At 40.9% G+C, this 22,232-nt stretch overlaps 1 protein-coding gene and 2 non-coding genes across 7 annotated transcripts in view; all 3 read left to right on the top strand.

Annotated features, from left to right (window-relative positions):
• The window catches only part of SSH2 (slingshot protein phosphatase 2), a 246,552-nt gene that overhangs the window by 172,866 nt on the left and 51,454 nt on the right, over nt 1–22,232 (top strand). For all 5 annotated transcript variants that reach the window (XM_019980924.2, XM_019980926.2, XM_019980923.2 and 2 more), the window contains 2 exons: nt 12,742–12,845; nt 18,843–18,907. In XM_019980924.2, the coding sequence (XP_019836483.2) occupies nt 12,742–12,845; nt 18,843–18,907 (169 nt within the window). The remainder of the gene's footprint in view (nt 1–12,741; nt 12,846–18,842; nt 18,908–22,232) is intronic.
• LOC139177861 (small nucleolar RNA U2-19) lies at nt 20,799–20,878 on the top strand. Its single transcript, XR_011562326.1, has one exon. It is a non-coding gene; the product is annotated as a small nucleolar RNA U2-19 (small nucleolar RNA).
• LOC139177860 (small nucleolar RNA U2-30) lies at nt 21,018–21,088 on the top strand. The gene has a single exon (XR_011562325.1). It is a non-coding gene; the product is annotated as a small nucleolar RNA U2-30 (small nucleolar RNA).

Below are 22,232 nucleotides of genomic sequence, written 5' to 3'. Positions count from 1 at the left end.
AACTCACGTCTATCCAGTCGGTGATGCCATCCAGCCATCTCATCCTCTGTCATCCCCTTTTCCCCCTGCCCCCAATCCCGCCCAGCATCAGAGTCTTTTCCAATGAGTCAACTCTTCGCATGAGGTGGCCAAAGTACTGGAGTTTGAGTTTTAGCATCATTCCTTCCAAAGAACACCCAGGGCTGATCTCCTTTGGAATGGACTGGTTGGATCTCCTCACAGTCCAGGGGACTCTCAAGAGTTTTCTTCAACACCACAGTTCAAAAGCATCAATTCTTTGGCACTCAGGTTTCTTCACAGTCCAACTCTCACATCCATACATGACCACGGGAAAAACCATAGCCTTGACTAGACGGACCTTTGTTTGGCAAAGTAGTGTCTCTGCTTTTGAATATGCTATCTAGGTTGGTCATAACTTTTCTTCCAAGGAGCAAGCGTCTTTTAATTTCATGGCTGCAGTCACCACCTGCAGTGATTTAGTAGATGGTAAAGAATCTGCCTGCAATTCAGGAGACCTGGGTTTGATCCCTGGGTTGGGAAGATCCCCTGGAGAAGGGAATGGCTACCCACTCCAGTATTCTTGCCTGGAGTGTTCCATGGACAGAGGGGCCTGACGGGCTACAGTCCTTGGGGTCGCAAAGAGTCAGACCTGAATGAGTGACTGACATTTTTTTAGACAGCCAGTGGTACAGGTCTAGGGCTTTGGTGATAAATCTGAGCTAGAGAACCAATTTGGGAGGTGAGGTACCTCCACGATGGTTCCCAGCGATTCTTTGCTCCCAGTATTTGCATCCTGTATAGTTCCCTCCAACATTAAATAGGAGTGATCTATGTAACTAATAGGATATTGCAGAAATTATGGTGTGTCACTTCCAGGGTTAAGTCATGAATCACTGCACTTCTGCCTTGTTCCCCTTGGGATCACTTACAGGGGAAAGACAGCTGCCATGTCGTAAGGTCACTCAAGCAGACCGTTGCATGGCAGAGAATTGAGGCCTCCTGTCAATATCCATATAAGGGAGCAGTCTTGGAAGCAGATCTTCCCACCTCCAGACTAGGCTTCAGTTGACTGCCTTCTCATAAGAAACCCTGAACCAGAGCCACCCAGCTGGTGTGCTCCTGCACTCTTTTTTTTTTTCCTTAAGATTTATGTATTTTATTTTTTGGCTGCCCTAGGTCTTCGTTGCTACACTTGGGCTTTCTCTAATTGCAGCCAGTGGGGGCTTCTTTTTGTTGCAGTGCACCAGCTTCTCATTGCGGTGGCTTCTCTTGATGTGGAGTACAGGCTCTATGAATGTGGGATTCAGTCGTTGCAGCCTGTGGGCTCAGTAGTTCCGGCTCGTGAGCTCTAGAGCACTGGCTCAGTAGTTGTGGCGCACAGATTTAGTTGCTTCAAGGCCCGTGGGATCTTCCCAGACCAGGATCGAACCAGTCTCCCTTGCGTTGCAAGGCAGATTCTTAACCACTGGACCTAAATTAGGGAAGCCCTGCTCCTGGCCCCTTAACCCACAGAAACTGTGTGAGGTAATAAGTGGTTTTTGTTGCATTAGGCTTCCAAGTTTTAGGGTAATTTATTATCTGTCAGTAAGGTAACTAGTCAGGAGTCGTCCTTTATAGGACAGGGTGGGCTGGAGAAGGCATCAGAAGAGTATATACAGAGCAGAAAGAAGAATGACAAGGAAATGATCAAAGATGACATATGTAAGAGCTTGGAAAAGACTAGGAGCCCACAAACGAAAAGCATAGTAGCAGTACTAAGAAAGTAAGACTATTAGGAGATAGAAGGTTATCAACAAAGTCAAATGATCAAGAAAGATGAGGACTGAACAGCGTCCATTGGATTTGACCAGCCAAAGAATATCTCCGTTGGAGTGCCTTGGAAGCCGAATCCCATATGAAGTGGAGACACTGAGACCTGTGTCACTTGCCCTTCCCTGTCCCTTTGATCTCATCTTCTTCCACACGTCATTGACTCACCACACTTGAGTGCTGTTAACTTCCCTGCTATGGTCCAAACCAGCCAAGTACACGTCAGAGCCTTTGCATTTGCTGCCCCGTCTGCCTTTAATATTCTTTTCCTAAACAGCCACACGACTCCCTCCCTTACTTCCTACAGATTTCTGCTCAAATGTCACCTTATCAGAGAGACATTCCCCGAGCATATGTTATAGCACAGATATACACAGCAGCCCTCTCTTTACTCTGCTCAGTTTTGCTCCATAGCACTCACCATCATGTGAAGTCCAAAGGGGCAGCCACCGCTCAGCCGTGGCCAGTTGTTCGTAGGTGTGAATGCCGACGTAAGTGTAATTTTCTGATCTTTCAAGAGAAGCTGGAAATTCTGATTTTTCAGTATAATTAGTTGTTAGTGAGTTTAAAAGCACTGTGACGGTCAGACGATCTGTTTGTTTTAAGAGAGGTGAGTCAGGTAGGGTAGGATATCTGGCAGAGGATCTTAAACTGGGATTCAGTGTCTCAGATGCCAAGAGGAATGAGTCTCTTTTAAAAAGGAGAATGTGATTTGCTAATGCCTGTCAGGGCTCCAGGTGCTAAATGAAAAGCAGAAACTGATATTAAGCTAAGACTAAAGGATTTTGTCCCTTGGATCTATCACTCAGGAAATCACTGGCAAACTTGGATGGGAAGGACTTTCAGAGGTGGGAGAGGAGCAAGATGGCAGTAGGAAAAATGACTGCAGTGGAAGAAAATGGAGACAGAAAGTATATACTCCTTTTTAAAGAATTTCAGTAATAAAGGAAGAGAACTTAGGAACAGAAGATCAAGTAAGGGTTTTGTTTTAAGGATGTGAAAGAACAGACCTGAGCATGTTTCTGGGCTAAGGAGAAGTCACTCGAAAGAGGATGACCAATTGATACAACTAGGAGACAAGGAAATGGGGTCAAGGATGCTGGTGAACAGGTTGACTTTTGACAGCTGGATGCATCATCCTCTCAGGTCAGAGAAAGGAGATAAGTCTGCAGAGGAGGGAAATTAATTGGGAGCAATCACACCAGCTAATCTCCTCCATGGTGCAGAAGACGAGGTTAACTGGAGAGTTGAAGAAAGCAGGAGTTGCGATGGGACTTGAGGAGAGCAGGGAGGGTTTGGAGCAGGCAGGGGAAGAAATTGGGGGTGGGGGAGGGGTGCAGATCTGTAGGTGTTAACTGCCCAGCTTAGTCAACTCACTGTTGTTGCCGTCATCTCTGACACCTCTGTCACTGAGGCCATGGATGTGCCCTAGCATCCAGAGGCACAGTTTCATAATCTCCTTAAGCATTTTTGGGGGCTGCCTTTCATTTATTGAGTATATATTTATTGCCCATCTGCTTAGTGTCAGGTACTGTGTTAGACACTAAATAAAGAATATTAAACAAAGCAGTTGTTCCTGCTCAAGGAGCTTGCTGCTTATACAGATAATCATAAATAAGTCTCATCAAAGAATACTATAATTTTAAGCTGTAGTATTATGAAAGGAAGTCAGGAACAAAGAGAACAGATGGTAGGGAAACCTGTTCGGAAATAAGACACGGACTAGGTTGGTTACGGAAGGAAGAAAAGCCAAAAAGAGGTGGATGACTTGGAAAGAAATCGAGGAACTGAGGGCCTGGAGTCTCCACCAGGTTGAAGAGTGAGTGAACACATGAAGGTCACAAGAGAGGGAGTTGCAATCAGTAACTGGGAGTTTGATTTCTGAAATCAAGTCTGTTAAAAATCCAGTGCCTTTGAAAGGGATTCTGGGAATTCGTTTAAATGGAGCCTAGGTGACAGTCTGTGAGGATCAAGAGGAGAGAGATTTGGGGACCAAGCTGTTGGGTGTTCATCTGTATGAACAGTGGAATCTCTTAAGATTGTTGTAAGAAGCAGGGTGAAAAGAGAGAAGATTGAGCAAGGTAAGGAGTGAATTAGAGACAGTGACAAGGGTGTCAGAGGCGACAGCAACAGAGAGTAGACGGTACCCTGAGCCTCACAAGAGGCTTTGTGTGAAAGTGAGAGAGAAATAGTCAGAAAGCAGGGGTTGACATTTTGGCCAAGTGCTTAAAAGCCCAACTTGCATTCCTTCTGCAGGTGTGTTTTAAATACCTAGAAAAGCATTTGTTGAATCATGCAAATGAAATGATATTTCAAATGCTGAACAGTTTGAGTTAACCTCCTTTTGTTTTGTTTAATCCCACCAACTATTTTAAAATTTGGTGCTAGGTAATGTGGGTCATATCTCTTGGGTGACCCGTAAGTACATCCAGCATGTTACATACTGAGAAAGAACCGTTAAGGTCATTTCGTTTTTGATTCGGATAGCTTTTAAGCTTTACCTTTTTAAATGAGAAGTATATAAGTCTAGAGTTTTGGGCCACAGCACTGATAAGCTTTATTAATTCAGCTTGTAACGGAAATGGGTTCCTTTGAGCTGAGGTGGTTTCTCCCCTCCTCCTCGGAGGAGCTTTTGGAAACAAAACTCCCCCTACACTGTCAGTCATCAGAAGTGCCTGAAACCAACTCCTTTCATAGGCAGCTAGGGGTTTTTTGTTGGGGAGTGGGGAGAGGGATGTTTGTTTTTATTTTTCTGAGCAGAGGTGGGTAGACTTTTGGCAGATGACTGCTGGAGATGAGGCTGAGACTTGCTAGAGTGGCTGCAAAGGGACGGAGATTGGAAGGCGGCAGCAATGTCATGAGTCCTGGTCTCTGAATCTTAGCTCACACTCAGAAGTGTTTGGGGGCGGGAATGCTCACTATGAGTCCAGGAGCAGTGGCTGCCTGGAGGAGCTGGAGAGAGTGGCTGCTCTTCTTCACGTACCCAGAGATTAAAATGATTTTATGTGTGTGCTGGTTTTATAAAATGTGCTAAATTAGGCCCACCTACTACCAGCTGGAGCCATGACCTGGACCCTCTCTGAGGGCGCTCCAACTCTGACCTGTCATTATTTGGTAGTACTTCAAAAATCCAAACCGACAGCTAAAACACTTTAGATCCCTGGAATCCAGGAGGTCAAGTGTATATGTGAGCAGACAGCATCTAGAAAGACACACCTTTGGTCTGGGAGAAGACTGCAGAGGAACCCAGGGCTAGGCAGGCAGCCACTGCTTTTCACATGTCGATTTGTTTGCCCTCCTGCCTAGGCTTCATGGTCTTCCTTTATTTATTTATTTTTTTTAAGCAATGTTTGATATCCAACAACCATACTAAAGGAAAAAGAAACTACATGAAAGTGTTTGCCTCATGGGAGTATGTCTAAATCATGGGAGTATGTCTAAATATTTCCCTATTAAGACCTAAACTTTTGTCTTCAAGATACCATGAAAAATCGAGCCAGTATATCACACCAGGCTTTGCAGTGAAATCCTGCCTTTGTTCTCGTTAGATAAACTGACCAGATGTGTTTTTAGCTGCTGGTTGCTTCAGATGATTAGGTCATCAAATGTGTCCTATTTTGGTAACCTCTGCTGCTGCTGCTAAGTCGCTTCAGTCGTGTCCGACTCTGTGCGACCCCATAGACGGCAGGCCACCAGGCTCCCTCATCCCTGGGATTCTCCAGGCAAGAACACTGGAGTGGGTTACCATTTCCTTCTCCAGTGCACGAAAGTGAAAAATGAAAGTGAAGTCGCTCAGTCGTGTTCGACTCTTAGCGACCCCATGGACTGCAGCCCACTAGGCTCCTCCGTCCATGGGATTTTCCAGGCAAGAGTACTGGAGTGGGGTGCCATTGCCTTCTCCGTTTGGTAACCTCTAACTTAGGATAAAGGGTTATGGTGCTGCCCTGGGTTTCAGATGACTTGGACCTTCATCTGAGCTCCACTGCTACCTAACTGTGTGACTTTGGGCAAGCTGTTGGATTCTCTGAACTTCAGTTGATGTATCAGATTCTCTGTTGCAAGCTCAGAAATGAATATTAACTATCTTCAGCAAAATTTTTCTTAGAAGGGTGTCAGAGCTTACCTAATGGATGGGAGGCCAGAAGACCAAACCTAGGAAACAGGCAGGAGCCAAGGACATTGAAGGAAAAGCCAGAGTAGGCACAGACTAGTCTCTGCCTTGCCACTCTCCCCGTGGTGAATGTGACCATCCCCCACTTTCCTTACTCACTTGGGTCGCCTGCCTGAGATTCAGGAGGCAGTTTGCAGCTGGCCAGGCCTAATCCACATGCCAGCATCCTGCAAGGCCCCTTGCAGCTCCAGAGTTGGAAGGTCACCATGACTAGGTACATTGAGGGAGATTCCCCAAGAGGTGACTAGGGTGACAGGCAGGAGAGCTCTCTATTACTGCTTGTCAGCCAGAAACCACAAATGGCAACCCAGACGTACCCCCGTCTCTAGAAATGGGAAGGTTGAATTGTATGGCCGGTGGTAAAATAGTTGATCCTAGATTGTGTTTCTGTCTGGACGTTTCTGAGATGCACATGTTTGAGGCAAGAATGAAATAGTTACAAGATCTTATCAGTAAATGAACATTCAAAATGATAAAGGAATATCCGGTAGTGGGGGGGGGGTCTCCTCTAATTTATGATCTGTAGGAAAAGGACCAGGAAGATTAGTCCTGATGGAATTTGTTCCTCAGCCTTGAACAAATAGACCTTTTTTCCTTCTTCGTAAGTTGTAGAAAAGTAGGAAAGATGGGTAAATAGCTGCATCTGAAGGTACTTGTGCTGGGCATTGTGCAACAGAGTTTTAATGGAAGACTAGCTAGGACTAAAATAGCCTGGTGGTTGTAGTTAGTGAATAAGAACTGGAGCCATAAGCTTTTCTCCCCTTTGCCAGTGATTGGTTTGCTAATGTACCCCAGCCTCTGCTTATCTGCTGATGGAGAAAAAAATCCTGCTGCTGCATTCACAGGCATGTGTCTGGGAGTTTATATGCGCCGGGTGGGGAGAAAGTTCCAGGTATCCATTGCCATTCCAACATTGTCACTGGAACTTACCACCTGTATGTTGGGGATTGGGTTGGGGATCGTTTAATTACAGAGAATAGTGCATACAATGTTTGGGTTTGGATTTTCTCTCATTGTAATTTCAGTTTCTTTAGGATTACAGAATCAAACTTTTCTCATTACCTGGAAGTTTACTATTGACTTTTGTAGCCATGTTTCATCCATCAAGCAACAATGACTTTCCCTTCCTGTTTTTTGAATTTAGCCAGACTTTTTCAGTAGGTGCTCGTATTCATAGCCCTGTAGTCGTTTGGCCTCTGGTCTGATATTTGAAACTTTGATTATGAAGTTACCTTCTCTGTGATGTGGTCACATTGACTGGGGACATGAATTCTTTTCCACCTAATGGGATTGACATGGCTGCCCTAGTACCTTGAATCTGAAAATCAAACACCTAAATAAGCAGAGAAAAGTTAATCAGGAAAGGGAGAGTGTTATGAGAACGAAATGTATTTGATAGTTTTCTCATAAATGAGTATTCTTCAAGATAAAAATATGAAACAGTTCAGGAAAATTATGTGTATTTGAATTTCACATAAATGCCAACAGCTTACCTGTGCAGTTATATTTTGTGCTTTCAGTATTACACAATAATTTACCTATGAGTTTTGGCTTCAGGCAGAAATGCCAAGCAAACTCAAGAACTTGGCATTAGAAACATTATAAACATGAAAATCCACTTTCTTCATTTTAATGTTCAAGTGAAAGCATTACACCCACTGTATGAAACTTGATTTCCCATAGTAAATTATTCATTTCATCTTGTGTGTTACATGTAAAAAAGAATAATGTCTGTCAGACTCACATGTAGCAGTTTGCAGGTGTGTTGCTTTATTTTGCTTTATTTTGACCAGCCTTCCTGCTGGTCATGGTTGACCACCACATTCTTCAAAAATTTATTCTAATCTCAAAACAGTTAAGTGTTTTCTTCCCTTAGTTGACCTTCTCTACACTTTGCCGGAGTAGAAACTGCCAGTTCACAAATTTCATGCTTTGGAAAGTGCTTTTGATTGGGAGGGATTGGCACAGAGTGCTTCCCCGAATTATTTAAAGCAGAGGATTCGTTTCTCTGTTTTTGAGACTAAAAATGCTACCATCATGCCCAGTTCTTTTCTCTACTATGCAGCCCATCTGGATTCATCTCTCAGCCAGATGTTCTTCATTCCCCTCAGTAAAGTCTTTCTGTTCATGGCCTTGGTCAGGGAACAAAAAGGGAATGCACAGAGCTGAGATCTGAATGAATTTCTGTCCTTTGCTTTCACTTCTGTATCTGCTTTTAAAATCTGTTCTGTTGAAAAGCTCTGTAGGGAAGACATCGCGTTTCATCTTCTATAAACTATATCATAAAACTAGAACAGCATAGTAAAGACTGATTCAGAGCATGAATTTTCAAATCAAATCTTGGGTTGAATCCTGGCTCAGAGGATTGCTAGCCAGCTGTATGATCTTGGGCAGATAATTTACCATTTCTGAGCCCCTCAGTCTCTTATGTGTAAATTGAGGGTAAAAAATAGTACCCAAGTAACCTTGTTGTGAAGGTTAAATGAAATATTGTGAAGTGCTTAGCTCAGTGCCTCGCATACAGTTGGCATCTACTCAAATTAGCTATTAGTAGCTCAGTTCATCTGTCAAACAAGGGATGATTTTCCATTTGATGAGCAGGTGATCTTAGGCAGGACACGAGTAGATGTTCTTCAGTTGTATCCCTGATAAAGACTGGAGAACTTCACTGTCACTGTGTTAGAAAGATGATCCTTGTCATTCTCTCATCAAGCAGCTAGTTACTCTCCATCTTTGGATTCAGAGCGTGTTCTTTATCTTGTATTTTCCTTAATATAGGAGTTAAGTCCTCTGGGGTTTGTGTTTAACTTGGGCATCTGTAATCATATGTAGATGGCTCCAGAGAATTTACTGGAGGAATCCTCTTCCTAGGCCAGACTCTAGAGAGCTGGTCAGTTCAGAAAACGTAAAAAAGTTTTCACCTACTCTTCTCAATTTTAGAAACCAACTCTGCTGATTGAATCTTCAGCCAGCTGCTTCAGAAAGATGAATATTTACATAAATGAGTCTCTTGTTATCCTAGCAAGATATACTCAGCCTTTACGTACACTGAAGTACATGTGATTAAATTTACATATTAGTTTCTTCATATGCAAATAAGGCATTTAATTTTCAAGTTGAAATCGATCGTCCTAAGCTCTGGTGGTTTCGAATTTTTTTTTTCACTTCTGTGCCACCATGCTGCCATCCCATCTTTGATAGCATTTATAGAACTTTGACTTTTTCTCAGTGATGAGAAGGATTTTTTGTAATTAGCCACACTTTCATTCCTGGTCCCTTGTGACCAACACTTTTGTCCCCTTTATGCCACTTTTGTGATCACTGGGGAGTCAAAATTTGAGACCACAGAATAAAGACAGTTGATCATACTGTCCAGAGTGCATCTGCCATGACTCTCTGGGGGCCTACGTTGCCCCTACTAGGGCAGCTCCCAGCCCAGCTGGGTCTGCTGTGCGTTTTGTTGTATCAGAAAAGTTTATTGAGATTTGTATAAAAGACTCAAATAGAATGGCATCTTTTCCCTTATACCAATCGTGACTTTGACTCCTGGTTTTTCTTTTATAATCAGGAATTTTCCAGGTAGCTTTGAGTTAAGCACTGACTCTGGTCCTCTACCCCAGCTCCCCACTTGTGAAAGCACTGCATACATTTTGAAGAAGGCACTTAGATATATTTTAAAGCATATGCAACAAATGTATCTAAGAGCAGTATTCCAGAGCTCTAAAAACCAGGAAGTTGGTGTGTTTGTCAAAGAGAAAGTACCTTTGTCTCACAAAAGGAATGACTGAAATAAGCTCTCAACAAGTATACTTCTTTAGTGTCAGATGTAGAGACCACTTTGTGTACTGGAAACCAAAATGCCCCCAGCTGTAACTTGCCTGCTGATAGGTAGACTGGTTACCTTTATTTTTATAAAATATTTTCATTTGTAAAGCAGACAGTTGCTGTGTTGGCAGAAGTGTGAATGTCATTTCCTGTCTGTGGTGTACCCCACTCATCCTGTCACTTAGACATTGTGTTTTAGGTTGTTCCCGTAATGTGAGTGAAACAGAGTGACCCGCAGCAGGGTGACATGTGCACACCACGAATGTAACAAGAGACAAAACTTGTGCAACAGACCACAAGAGTGCAATGCTTTATTTAAAGATGAAAACAAAACAAAGGCAGCCCCTCCCAGCCAGCATGCAGAATTTTAAAGTGGCTCTGTAGAGTCTTTGTTTTTAGAAGACAAATTTGAATCTGTTTGGCAAGTTACCTCAGAGGTTTATCAGCTTCACACCACATGATTCAAAGATAAAATGAAGTCAAGAACTGACATTATAAAGATGATTTAATTTCATGTGCCAGTTAGTTTCTTGTCAAACATTTGTATTTTACAGTCCAGTAATACGCCACATATTTTTAATTCTATAATTTTCTTAACCTGTGAGATTACAGAATTTCTATTTTATTGTCCTAAATTACAATTCCTGTTGCAGTGATGGGTCAGAAAAAACTATGTGTGGGTGGGGAGGAGGGGGAGAACCCTGGAATGAATTCATTTATTCATCAGATATCTATCGAGTACCTGATACGTGCTTGGCACTGTTTCCAGTGTTGAAGATACAGTGCTGAGCAAAATAAAAGTCTTGCTCTTCATAGAGTTTATATTCTATTATAGGGAGCTGACCACAATCAAATGTATAAATGAATACATATAATTTTAGTTTATGATAAATATCCTGAAAGAAAACAAAAGAGAACAACAGGATAGAGTATGCTGGAATGGGGGGAGGTGATGATATGGAGCTGTGACGTAGAGGGTGACAGGCCAGGAGAATAGCGTCCCAAGTAGAAAACAAAAAGCACAAAGGCCCCCAGAAGGGCCTGAAGTACAAAACAGAAGGAAAACTAGTGCATCCAGATCATAGTAAAGAAAAAGGGCGATGGTATAAGACCAGGGAAGTAACTCCTTATCAGCTGTCACAGGGCCTAGAAGTCCCAGCTAAGGACTTTGGGTTTTATTTATACATACAAAGGGAAGCTGTTGGAGGGTTTTAAGCAGGGAGGTGATATTATATGATATATATGTATATATTTTATTTTTAAAGCACTCTGGTTGCTCTTTGGTAAGTGGATCGTGGTGGTACAGAAATAGTTGCAGACAGACCAGTTTAGAGGCTTTTTGCTGATATAATGTCTGTGGTTAGTTTCACTTCAGGGTCAGGACGAAGAGGCAGAGGTATAGAAGAAACAAGACTGCCATGAATGGGAACTGGAATGTATGAGAACATAGGGGCTCATATATTATTACCTGTACTTTTGAATCGATTTGAAATTTTCTGTAATAAAACCCTTAAAAGAAAACATTTCAAACAGCAGTCTAAGTGAAAAACAGTGGTGCCCTGGACCATTGTCAGGGTGGTGATGGAGATATATGGACAAATTCAAGTCTCATAGGTCTTGCTGATGGGTTAGATATATATTGTCAGACACAGAGAAGCCAAGAATAACTGTTATATGTTTGTCCTAAACAACTTGGGTGGATGTGGGCAGGGAATTCAAGAGATTAGTTTTGGCAGTATAAATTTGAAATGCCAATTAGATTTCCAAGCAGAAATGTCGAACAGGCAGAGCAGTGTAATTTACAATACATTAACTAACCCTGACTGGAGTACTCAAAACAGTCTTGGAATCCTTCATTATGTGTTTCTAAACTTTACCATTAATGGTTTATAAGTTCTATCCTTTTTGAATTCTGTAGATAACATTGTTGATATGAAATAATGCGGATACAATTTTGGTTTTTTTGTGGATATCCACTAGTAATTGTGCTTTGAATAGCCTCTAAGCGGTAATTTTCTGTCTCTGTTGAGCTATCATTCACGTGAAGGATCATATCACTACCCAAGGCACACTCTGTGAGGTGAACATACTTCCTGTGCACTGTGCCTTTTTAATGCCATGGAAATGCAAGTTTATGAAAGTAAAATTCTGAGTAACACTTTACTGCTATATGTGTGTATTTTAAATATAAATCTTTTTTTGCAAACTTATATCTATTGTTAGTAGCTAAGTATTATAACACATTTCACGTCTGATTAAAACACTGTTGAAACACCATTATTGACAACCATAGATCTATGAGTTGTTAAACTAATATCTATTAAGGGCGCCAGTCCAAGAAGTTTCTTATTCTTACTGACTTCTCACAAGAAGCTCAATTCGTTTATGAATCTCTCTTTTATAGATAGAGAAACTTAGGCCCCCTAAACTCACTCAGGTAAGAAGTAGCAGAGTTAGGATTCAAACCCAGGCAGTCTGGTTCCAGACCCTTTACCCTTGTTTCTAGAACCTACCCACTTAACTGCTACTATGTAATGTACGCAGAATAGTGTGAATTTTGTTCCAGAAGAATTGTCTGTAGTAGACAAGACTGTGAGTAACCAGAGTTTCTCTTTTTTCCTTTTTTTAAATTGAAGCAGAGTTGATCTACAATGTCATATTAGTTTCTGGTGTACAACAAAGTGATTCATACATATGTATACATGTTCTTTTCCATTGCGGTTTGTTACAGGATATTGAATATAGTTCCCTGGGCCAGACAGTAGTACCTTGTTGTTTATCAGAGTCTCTTGATTTTATTTTTACTTCGTCCCATGAGGTTGGAACTTTAGAAGAGGAAAGAGAAAATAATCCCAAAGTCAGTCTTTATCTTACTCTTCAGTTTTTCTTCCTTAAAGTACTTATTTACTTATTTATTTGTACTTTTTTCCTTGCAGCATCAGCGAGAGCTTTCTAACTGTCAAAGGTGCTGCCCTTTTTCTACCCCGGGGAAATGGCTCATCCACACCAAGAGTCAGCCACAGACGCAACAAGCATGCAGGTAAAGCTCCACATATGCCACTCCTTTTCTTGGTTTCTTTGCCTTTTGTTTTGTCTTAGAAGACTGATTACCTCCATTGTCATTTCTCCAGCAGTTCTGTAATAGTGAAAGAAAGCATTGTACTATGCTGTAATCACTTTTCTTTCATGCTCATAGACCATTTTTCTGGCACGTAGCAGAATACCTTATACATGAAGTAGATGTTCAATAAATTTTTGTTGGAAAAATAATAAGGTACAAAAAAGACATTAAGGACGTATTAATGTGATTTCTCGAGTAAGGTTTTGGTAATCAGCTAAAAGATGTTCAGATGTTTCCTCAAATCCTATGCAGTATCAACTGACCAAAGATAGTATTTGTTTTGGTCTGCTGTCTAGGGAGTCACAAGATTAATATGGTATATTACTAACTTAAAGTAAATTCAGTGTCACTATTGTGATAACAAAAGTTATTATATCACATATTTAAATATCAGAGTCTATGTCTTGATTGTGTTCACATTAAAAAGACTGAAAATGTAATTCAGAAGACATAGAGAAACAGGCAGTCATCAAATAAATGTATAATGCTCTGATTTTGAAATAACCTGCTAATATTCTTCACCTAATAACAATATGAGGCTTTTTTCCCCACACCTCCAAACAGTTCTCAGACGCTAACTGGGTATCCGGCAATTCAACTCATTTTTGACACTGTCTACCTGGAGGTAGTGTCAGATTCCACAGGTTAAGGGCTCTATTGTATAAGGCCGCCCCTCCCTATCCCACATTTCAGATGCCAGTCATCAGTCCAACTTGTCATAGATTGAATGTTCCAGTGACCCCTTCCTTGGGATTGTGTAATTTGCTAGAGCAGCTCATAGAACTCAGAGAAACATTTTACTTGCTGGATGGCTGGCTTATTATAAAAGGACATAACTCAGAACAGCCAGATGGAAGAGATGTGTAAGGCAAGATATTTGGGAAGGGGCAGTGGGCTTCTATACCCTCTGAGTGTACACACTCCCCAGTCGTCACATGTTCCTCAATATAGCAGCACTCTGAAACCTGCCCTCTTGAGTTTTTGTGCTGGCTTCACTACACTGACATCATTAAATTATTGGCTATTGGTAATCCATTCAACTTTCAGCCCCTCTTCCCTCCCCAGGTCAGGAAATTCCAACCCTCTGATCACATAGTTGTTGCCCCTGGCCACCGGCCGCCATCCCGAGGTACTCTGCTAGAGTGTCAGGTCATTAATATAACAGAAGACATCTTCCTGGCTCCCATCATTTAAGAAATTACAACAATATTACAAACTCTGTGCCACGAACTGGACAGAGATGAAATATATTTCTTATTATAAATCACAATATCATACCCACTAACAGTAGAAGATGCATTTATATTTCCATATGTTAGACTTCTCTAGGGGCTTCCCTGGTGGCTCAGACGGTAAAGCGTTGTCTGCAATGCTGGAGACCCGGGTTCAATCCCTGGGTTGGGAAGATCCCCTGGAGAAGGAAATGGCAACCCACTCCAGTACTCTTGCCTGGGAAAATCCCATGGACAGAGGAGCCTGGTAGGCTACAGTCCATGGGGTCGCAAAAGAGTCGGACACGACTGAGTGACTTGACTTTACTTTTACTTTTTAGACTTCTCTAGAGTTAGGTGCATCTGTGGTGATGAGGTTAAGAAAGAATTGAAGAAAGTTTGTCTCAGGAGAGAGGTCTCCAGGTATAGGATATTCATAGTTTAGGAAGATAACCAGCCTTATGCCTCTCTTCTAAATAGCAAGTCTAATTTGTATCATTTTGGGGGGAAAATAAAAGTTGGTTGTCCTCAGGACAACAGAGAAACCTCAATCAGTGCTACACAGAATGTTTGCTTATTGTCCAAAATAGGCCATTTGGATGACGTATTACCTCGAGGAGTGGAGGAAATTAGAATTAGTAAGAAAAGAACAAAGAAGACTGTAAACCTTGAGTGTGTAGGTCAAAGGTGAAAACCAGAAATCCTGGGTCCCATTGAGCCAGTAGTTGAGTTTAGCTCCAGTCCAGATAATCTCAGCTATTTTAGTGGCTGCCCTACTTCTTGTTTGGGGCTTCATCTAGTTCAAAGCGTAGCAGCTCAGAATTATAATCCAGCTCATTGGACAGTATTATCCTCCTACCATAACCCCAGCCATGGAAAATTTTTAAAAGAGGCACGCAAAAAAACTCCCCCAAAACTTGAATGCACAGAGGAAGTAGACCCAGTTGAGCTTTGTGTTCCTGTTTGCTGTGGATATTTATCACTTACAGTAAAAAGAAGATGAAATATTGGCTTAAATCCAGCTTGTCTGACTAAGATGTTAGTTAAATTGCTCTGTGGCATGTAATGGTAAGTGGGGTCAGGGGCTTTTAAAGCTCCTGGCCCTGGTTGGTCTTTTTCTTTGGTCAGACTTCCACACTCAGCTGCCACCCAGGTTTCTACTTGACCTTGTCCACTGAGCTTTCTCTATACCAAAAAGAAAAGCAGATTTAACACAAACTGAATGGACTTTACTTGTGATTCAGACCAGAACAGATGAGGCAGTGTGAGTATAAATGCAGCTCATAGAGCCAGACCTTCGCATGAGCTGGAAGTTCCCTTAGCCAAGTCTACAGTAACTGAAAAGATGATTGCAGAACTGAGAGCAGATCAAGGGCTTCCTCTGTCTCATGGTACTTTCTTCTGCATGTTTCTCGAACCAGTTAGAATTTTATCTGGTCTTCATTAAAAATGTCCAAGTACTTTTTTATAATCAAAAGGCAATATCATAAATGAGTGTCTGCTAACATTTTAAAGAGAAACAGCCAAAAGTCTATAAAATCAAACAAGTCTAAAACGTCACTACCAGCAGTGAAATATATGAAAACAAAATGTAGAAAAGGGATATTAATGGTTCGAGTGTGTTGCCTCTGTTAGTCTCTGTGAAGGACGGTTTCCTAGTAGGAAGCACCCACTTTGTTCATGGCAGTGCTTTTCATCACTGACAAACCTGAGCTTCTACATGCCCCACTCGCAGAAGAAGCCCCTTTGTAGGGGTAGGGCTCCCTAACTTTGTTGAACCTTCTGAGAAGCCAGCTAGATCTTTGGGCCAGTAGTAGTTGGGGTGGGGATTTACCGCTACTCTTTGCCCAGAAGGGCTTCCCAGGTGGCTCAAGTGGTAAAGGACCCACCTGCCATTTCAGGAGAGGCAGAAGACGCAGGTTCGATCTGTGGGTCGGGAACATCCCTTGGAGGAGGAAATGAGAACTCACTCCAGTATTCTTGCCTAGGAAACCCCATGGACAGAGGAGCCTGGCAGGCTACAGTAGTCCCTGGGGTTGCAAGAGTCAGACATGACTTAGTAACTGATCATTTGCCCAGAAACGTTTTTCTCTTCTGGAAGTTCTCCATCCTGAAAATTCTTTCCTCAGGTTATTTGTCTTCATAGAACAAAAGGAAAACTTAGTTTTTAAAAAGCCTGAGCTGCTTACCTCAATTGTAGCTAGTAATTGTAGGCATTCTTCACTGTTTATACCTAACACTTTGACTCCCCATTCTCATTCTTTTCTTTTTTTAACAGCTTTATTGAGACATAAATACTATATTATTCACCCAATTTACCCATTTAAAGTGTACATTCAGGGATTTTTTTTCAGTGTATTCACAGAGTTACACAGCCATCACCACAATCTAATTTTAGAACATTCTCGTCCCCCCAAAAAGCAACCCAGTACCCATTAGCAGTCCCTCCCTATGTCCCCCCACGCTCTCTCCTATCCCTGAACAACCACTAATCTGCATCCTGTCTCTCTAGATTTGCCTATTAGGGGTGTTCCTTATAAGGGGAACCATAAAAAAAAAATAAGGGGAACCATATAAACAATCTTTTGAAACAGGCACCTTTCACTTGAGACATGGCCCCTTTCAAGACTCATCTATGTGATAGTATGTATCTTTTTATGATAGAATAGTATCATAGTGTATGGATATATACCACATTTATCCATCTATCAGTTGATAGACATTTGAGTGTTTTCCATTTGAGGACTAATAGCGTGTTTGTGTGGACACATGTTTCCATTTCTCTTGGATTTCTGCTATGAACCCACACTGGCTCTTGCACATGAGACTTATATTTTGTCTCTGGGTTTGAAGTATAACAGAATGAACCTGGGCAAACACAATGACTCTTTTTAATTTTGAAAGTTGAAAGGTTCTTCAATAGAAGAAGTAAAGAAGCCAACAGTAAAATGGAGGGAAAAGGCAAAAAACCTATTCTTTAAGAGAACAAAATAGGGGAATTCCCTGGTGGTCTAGCGGTAAGGATTCTGCGTTTTCACTGCTGAAGGTCTGGGTTCCATCCCTAGTCAGGGAACCTAAGATCCCATCCCTCAAGTACCACAGGACAGACAACTGTTTGCCAGCCTACTTTTTTTTCTTCCTATCTCTCTCCACTTCTTGCACATATCAGTATTTCATCTCATAATTAACAGCTATGAAGTTACCTAGAGGAAAAGTATGTATGGAGATTCCAAGACCAGTGTGAGAACAGGTTACACTGGCATCTGTGATCATGCAGCTGCGTTAGTCACTTTAGACTCTCAAAAAAGGGTTGGGCAGGAATGAAATTTTTTTGTTCTCTCATTGTCTTCATTTATGACAGCATATTATCTGATTATCTCTTACTGGCCAAAGCTTCCCTGGTGGTTCAGACAATAAAGAATCTGTCTGTAATGCAGGAGACCCGAGTTCGATCCCTGGGTCGGGAAGATCGCCTGGAGAAGGGAATGGCTACCCACTCCAGTATTCTTGCCTGGAGAATTCCATGGATGGAGGAGCCTGCAACAGGCTGCAGTTCATGGGGTTGCAAAGAGTCGGACACGACTGAGTGACTGACACACAGCCGAAGCTTCAGATTTGCTAGTATAGTAGGGAATATGAGGAAATCTATACTAGTTTGATACAAAGAAATTTCAACTTAGTTTTATAGAACGTATAAAAACTAGTGAAGATTGAAATAACGATTGGCCATTTTAAAGCACCTAATGATATGTTCACTAGAATTTATATCCCTTGAGATTTGCTGTATTTATATACACACACATGCATTTTTGTGTTTTGTTTTGTTTTGTTTTTTTTGGCCATGCCATGTGGCCTGCAAGATCTTAGTTCCTGACCAAGTATTGAACCCACGCCCTCAGCAATGAACACACAGAGTCTAACCACTGGACCACCAGGGAATTCCCAAGATTTGATGTATTTAATAAGTGCGTGCTCAGTTGCTCAGTCATGTCCAACTCTTATGGACTGTAGCCCTCCAGGCTCCTCTGCCCATAGAACTTTTCAGGCAAGAATACTGGAGTGAGTTGTCACTTTGTCTTCCAGGGGATCTTCCCAACCTAAGGACCGAACCTGCATCTCCTGCATTGGCAGGCGATTCTTTACCTTTGCACCATCTGGGAAGCCTATTTAATGAATACTGTCTCATTAATATCAGCTACTAATGTGGAAATCATTTTTAACTGTTGACATTATTCCGGGGGGAATCTAAAAATTTTTTTAATTATGATTTTTGCAGCTGAATATTACAGTTACAAAAATAGGAATGGCAAAATGGTTAGCTTTTTTTAAGTTAGGGATGATTCTAACACTACATACCATACACCTCGGTTTCAAGATTCCCTCAGTTCCACCTTCTGTGGCCCTGAAAACGCAGCCAGTGCTTTCTCTGCCCATCACTCTCATCAGCATCAGTCACAGTACAAACTGTGATTGGCCTCAAGTGCAGCTCGGACCAACACAAAGCGCGTTTTAGTGTAGTATAAACTGAAAAGTGAATGTATGGAGATGCAGTCCACCATTCATATAAAGACGCTCAGTTTCTCTGTCTAATTAGAGCCCCTCAGTGAACCAGAACTTTCTTTTACACAAGTTATTAGGGTAGAAGGAATCCTCTCTCAACCTTACAATGGAGAATAATTATCCTTTGTTTTGTAAATTTCACCAGGTGATCTCCAACAGCATCTCCAAGCAATGTTCATACTACTTCGCCCAGAAGACAACATCAGGCTGGTAAGTTAGTGGTATTATTATAACTTTCTTCTTCAAAAGGCTAAGATAGCAAACATTAAACAGTCGTTTTTATGTCCCAGCACAGTGCTGGGAACTATGTGGACTAGAAAAGAAGAATGACATCAGCAAAGAGCTTAGAATGTAATCGGGGATGTGAGCTAATCTGAAATGATGTGAAATAATTTGATGATCCAAGACTTGCTGAGCACGAGTTTGTGAGTTACTGACCATAACTCACACGTTCTGAAGCAGTGATGCTCAAACTTCAGAGTACATCAGAATCACCTGCAGAGCTTGTTAAACTGCCGTTTGCTGGACTCCACCTGAAGAGTTTGATTTGGGGAGAGGGAGGCAGTAATATTTACGTTTTTAGCAAGTTTTCAAGTATTGCTGATGTTGCTGGTCCAGGAATCACACTTTGAGAACAACCCATCTAAAATCCGTAACAGTCACTTGCATGTATTAAAAATAGAAATTTGTGGATCGTTTCCAAAAATTGTGAGCTTTGGTAGAGCTAAAGCTGAGATCGATCACTCACTTTATCTTCTTCTCATTAATAAAATTCCAGAGTTGGGATTGCACCTCTAAATGTTAAAATAATTTCAACCACAAGAGACTTGGGAAAGCATAAGGGAGCAGTTAGGAAGGCTGAATTGGCAATTAATTTTTTTTCTTTGCTGCTAAAATATGCAGCTTCAGCTGCTTTACATTTATAAAGTATAAATTCAAAACATGTAACTGAAGCCTTTGAATGAATTCAGAGTTCAAGTGATAAGCCATTTTACAGCAGTTGTTTTGAATTGTTGCAAACACATAGTCATTATGTTTCAGATTATTGAGTGAGTCATCTTCAAGAAAATGAGTGAATACATTGTGTGACTTTGGACAAATTAGCACTTTTCTAACTGAAAGAAGTAGTTGTAGACTCAAAGCAAAGCCCTTTGTTTTGAGTTAAATTTGAAATGCTGAAACTCTCATCCTGGGGATTGTGCATAAGGTTAAAAGTTTGCTAGTCAACTGAAAGTACTGCTTTTATTTTTTTAATAATTCAGCAACAAATAGAGGCACTAAATCCCACATTTTGCTTTAGCATTGAAAATAGGACTAAACTAATTTTTCCTCCAGGAAAGCTCTGCATTGTAAATACAGTCTTAAGCATTAAATTTAGTACTTAGGAAAACTGTAGCTGATAAAATGAAGACAGTGGTTTTATAGTACTCTTACAGATTATCAAAAACCCATTTAATTAAAAAAAAAAAAATAGACTAGGAAATTAAGAACTTTCCTAACATTTAAAGTAACATTAGCTAATGTTTTTAACTAGAACTGAGGTTCTGGCAAGGTACTACTAGAAGGTGTCTTTGAGTAATTTGCAGGAGAATTTAAGAAAATGAGTTTTTTGGTTTTGTTATATAGTACATTAATTTTTTTTCCAAAAAGAAAATGTTTTGTCTTTAATCAGACAGTACAGAAATGCATAAAGAACAGAGTAAAAAAAGCACTTTGTACACTGTACCCCAAGAAAATCATTCTTACTGTTTGGATGAGTATCCTTCTAGTCTTAAGTGTATGTGTAAGAGTATGTGGAAGGACTGATGCTAACACTGAAGCTCCAATGCTTTGGCCACCTGATGCGAAGAGCTGATCCACTATAAAAGACCCTGATGCTGGGAAAGATTGAGGGCAAGAGGAGAAGGGGGTGACAGAGGATGAGATGGTTGGATGGCATCACTGACTCAGTGGACATGAGTTTGAGCAAACTCAGGGAGATGGTGAAGGACAGGGAATCTTGGCATGCTGCAGTTCATGGGGTCACAGAGAGTGGAACTGGACTTGGCAACTGAACAGCAACAATGTGTCTGATGCTCTGCAATCCGCTCTTCCTGAACTGGGCCAGTGGTGCAAACAGCCACATTTGAGTGTCAGAAAACCTTGCAGTCTGCCTAAAACATGATCTCCGTAGTGCTGACAAGCAAAAGTATCAAGTAATTTAAAACGTATCTCTAGGTTGTGTGTGCTTATAAAGGTGACAGTGGGTCACAGAAGACTTGTCAATGGTTGACGAGACTTGGGGGAGGGACAGTATAGGTTTGAAAGGCTGCTCAGTTCTGAGCAGTGATAAAAAATGCATTATCACTGACCTTTATAACTGTTAAGTTTTCTACACTTGATCTGAGCTCAGAAATGAAAGAAGAAAAAAAGTGTGTCATGTCAGATAATGCCTTTTTTTCCCCTTTTTTGAATAGAAAGCTAAAAATATAAATGTTTTATAACCTGCTTTCATCACACTTACCTGTGGGTATCTTTCCATGTCAGTAAATAAACCTGCTTTTAATGACTACACCGATATAAGTCCTAGAGTTGTTTTTTTTTTGTTTTTTAAGAATTTCATAGAGATTTTTAAAAATAATAAAATCCAGAGACTTCTTCAAGCTCTATTCTTTTGAAGACAGTGTTCTTTAGTCTATTAGTGTCACATCTGAAGTCTATTTTAATTTTAGATATTAACTTTGCTTTGTTCTTTTGGCTAGAAATTAGTATTTACATAGTTTTGAAACCTTTCTTTCTGACGGATTGGGTGAGCTGCATGTCTAGGCGTTGGGACTTTATATGTGGCTTCCCTCCAGGTAAACATGGCATGCAGGGGCGGGGTGTAAGACTTGGGGGAAAGAGATTAAAGGTGCACTGTAAGCTTCAGGAGGGGTATTTCCTAACTTGGGTGATGCTGAGGAAGGAAGTTATTGTATCAGTTCTTGAACTGCTTGTAATCAGATAAAACATTTAAATGAGGGAAGTTTTAACATTCTTTGATAGATGAGCTTTGAGAACAGTGGGGTTCTTATCTCTCAAAAAGTGTCGTGAGATGACTTCTCAGACCTAGCACTGCTGGATCTAGTTCTCCTGAAACTTGTATTAGGATTCCAAATTTAGCAGTAAAGGGACTTTCTTAGAGTACTTTTCTCAGTTGCTATTGCTGCCACCTTTTAAAATCCAAAATGCTATTTTATTTGGGTAATTAGAGTAAACCTCAGTAGTATCCTTTTCAATGAGAGCTTCAGTTAATCAAATGCATTCGAGTCATTGTCTTATTCAGGCCATCTATTCCATGGAAGTTCTGGAAACTGAGGAAATAATGGAATTGCGACCAGTTCTAATATTACAGTATTATCTGCAAAATGCTATTTTTAATTATATTTCTCTGATTGGCTTGATGAATTCAATTATTAGATATTGTTAAATTCCCTCTAACAGAGGAGTGAAATAGATCTCAAACCAGGGTGGGTATTAGGTTTTTCTTTATCCTGTGGCTCTTACATTTTAATTT

Source organism: Bos indicus, chromosome 19, assembly GCF_029378745.1.
Source record: "Bos indicus isolate NIAB-ARS_2022 breed Sahiwal x Tharparkar chromosome 19, NIAB-ARS_B.indTharparkar_mat_pri_1.0, whole genome shotgun sequence".
NCBI classification, from domain to species: domain Eukaryota; kingdom Metazoa; phylum Chordata; class Mammalia; order Artiodactyla; family Bovidae; genus Bos; species Bos indicus.
The sequence above is the reverse complement of the archived record's forward strand: the minus strand, read 5'-3'. Positions and strand labels throughout refer to the sequence as shown.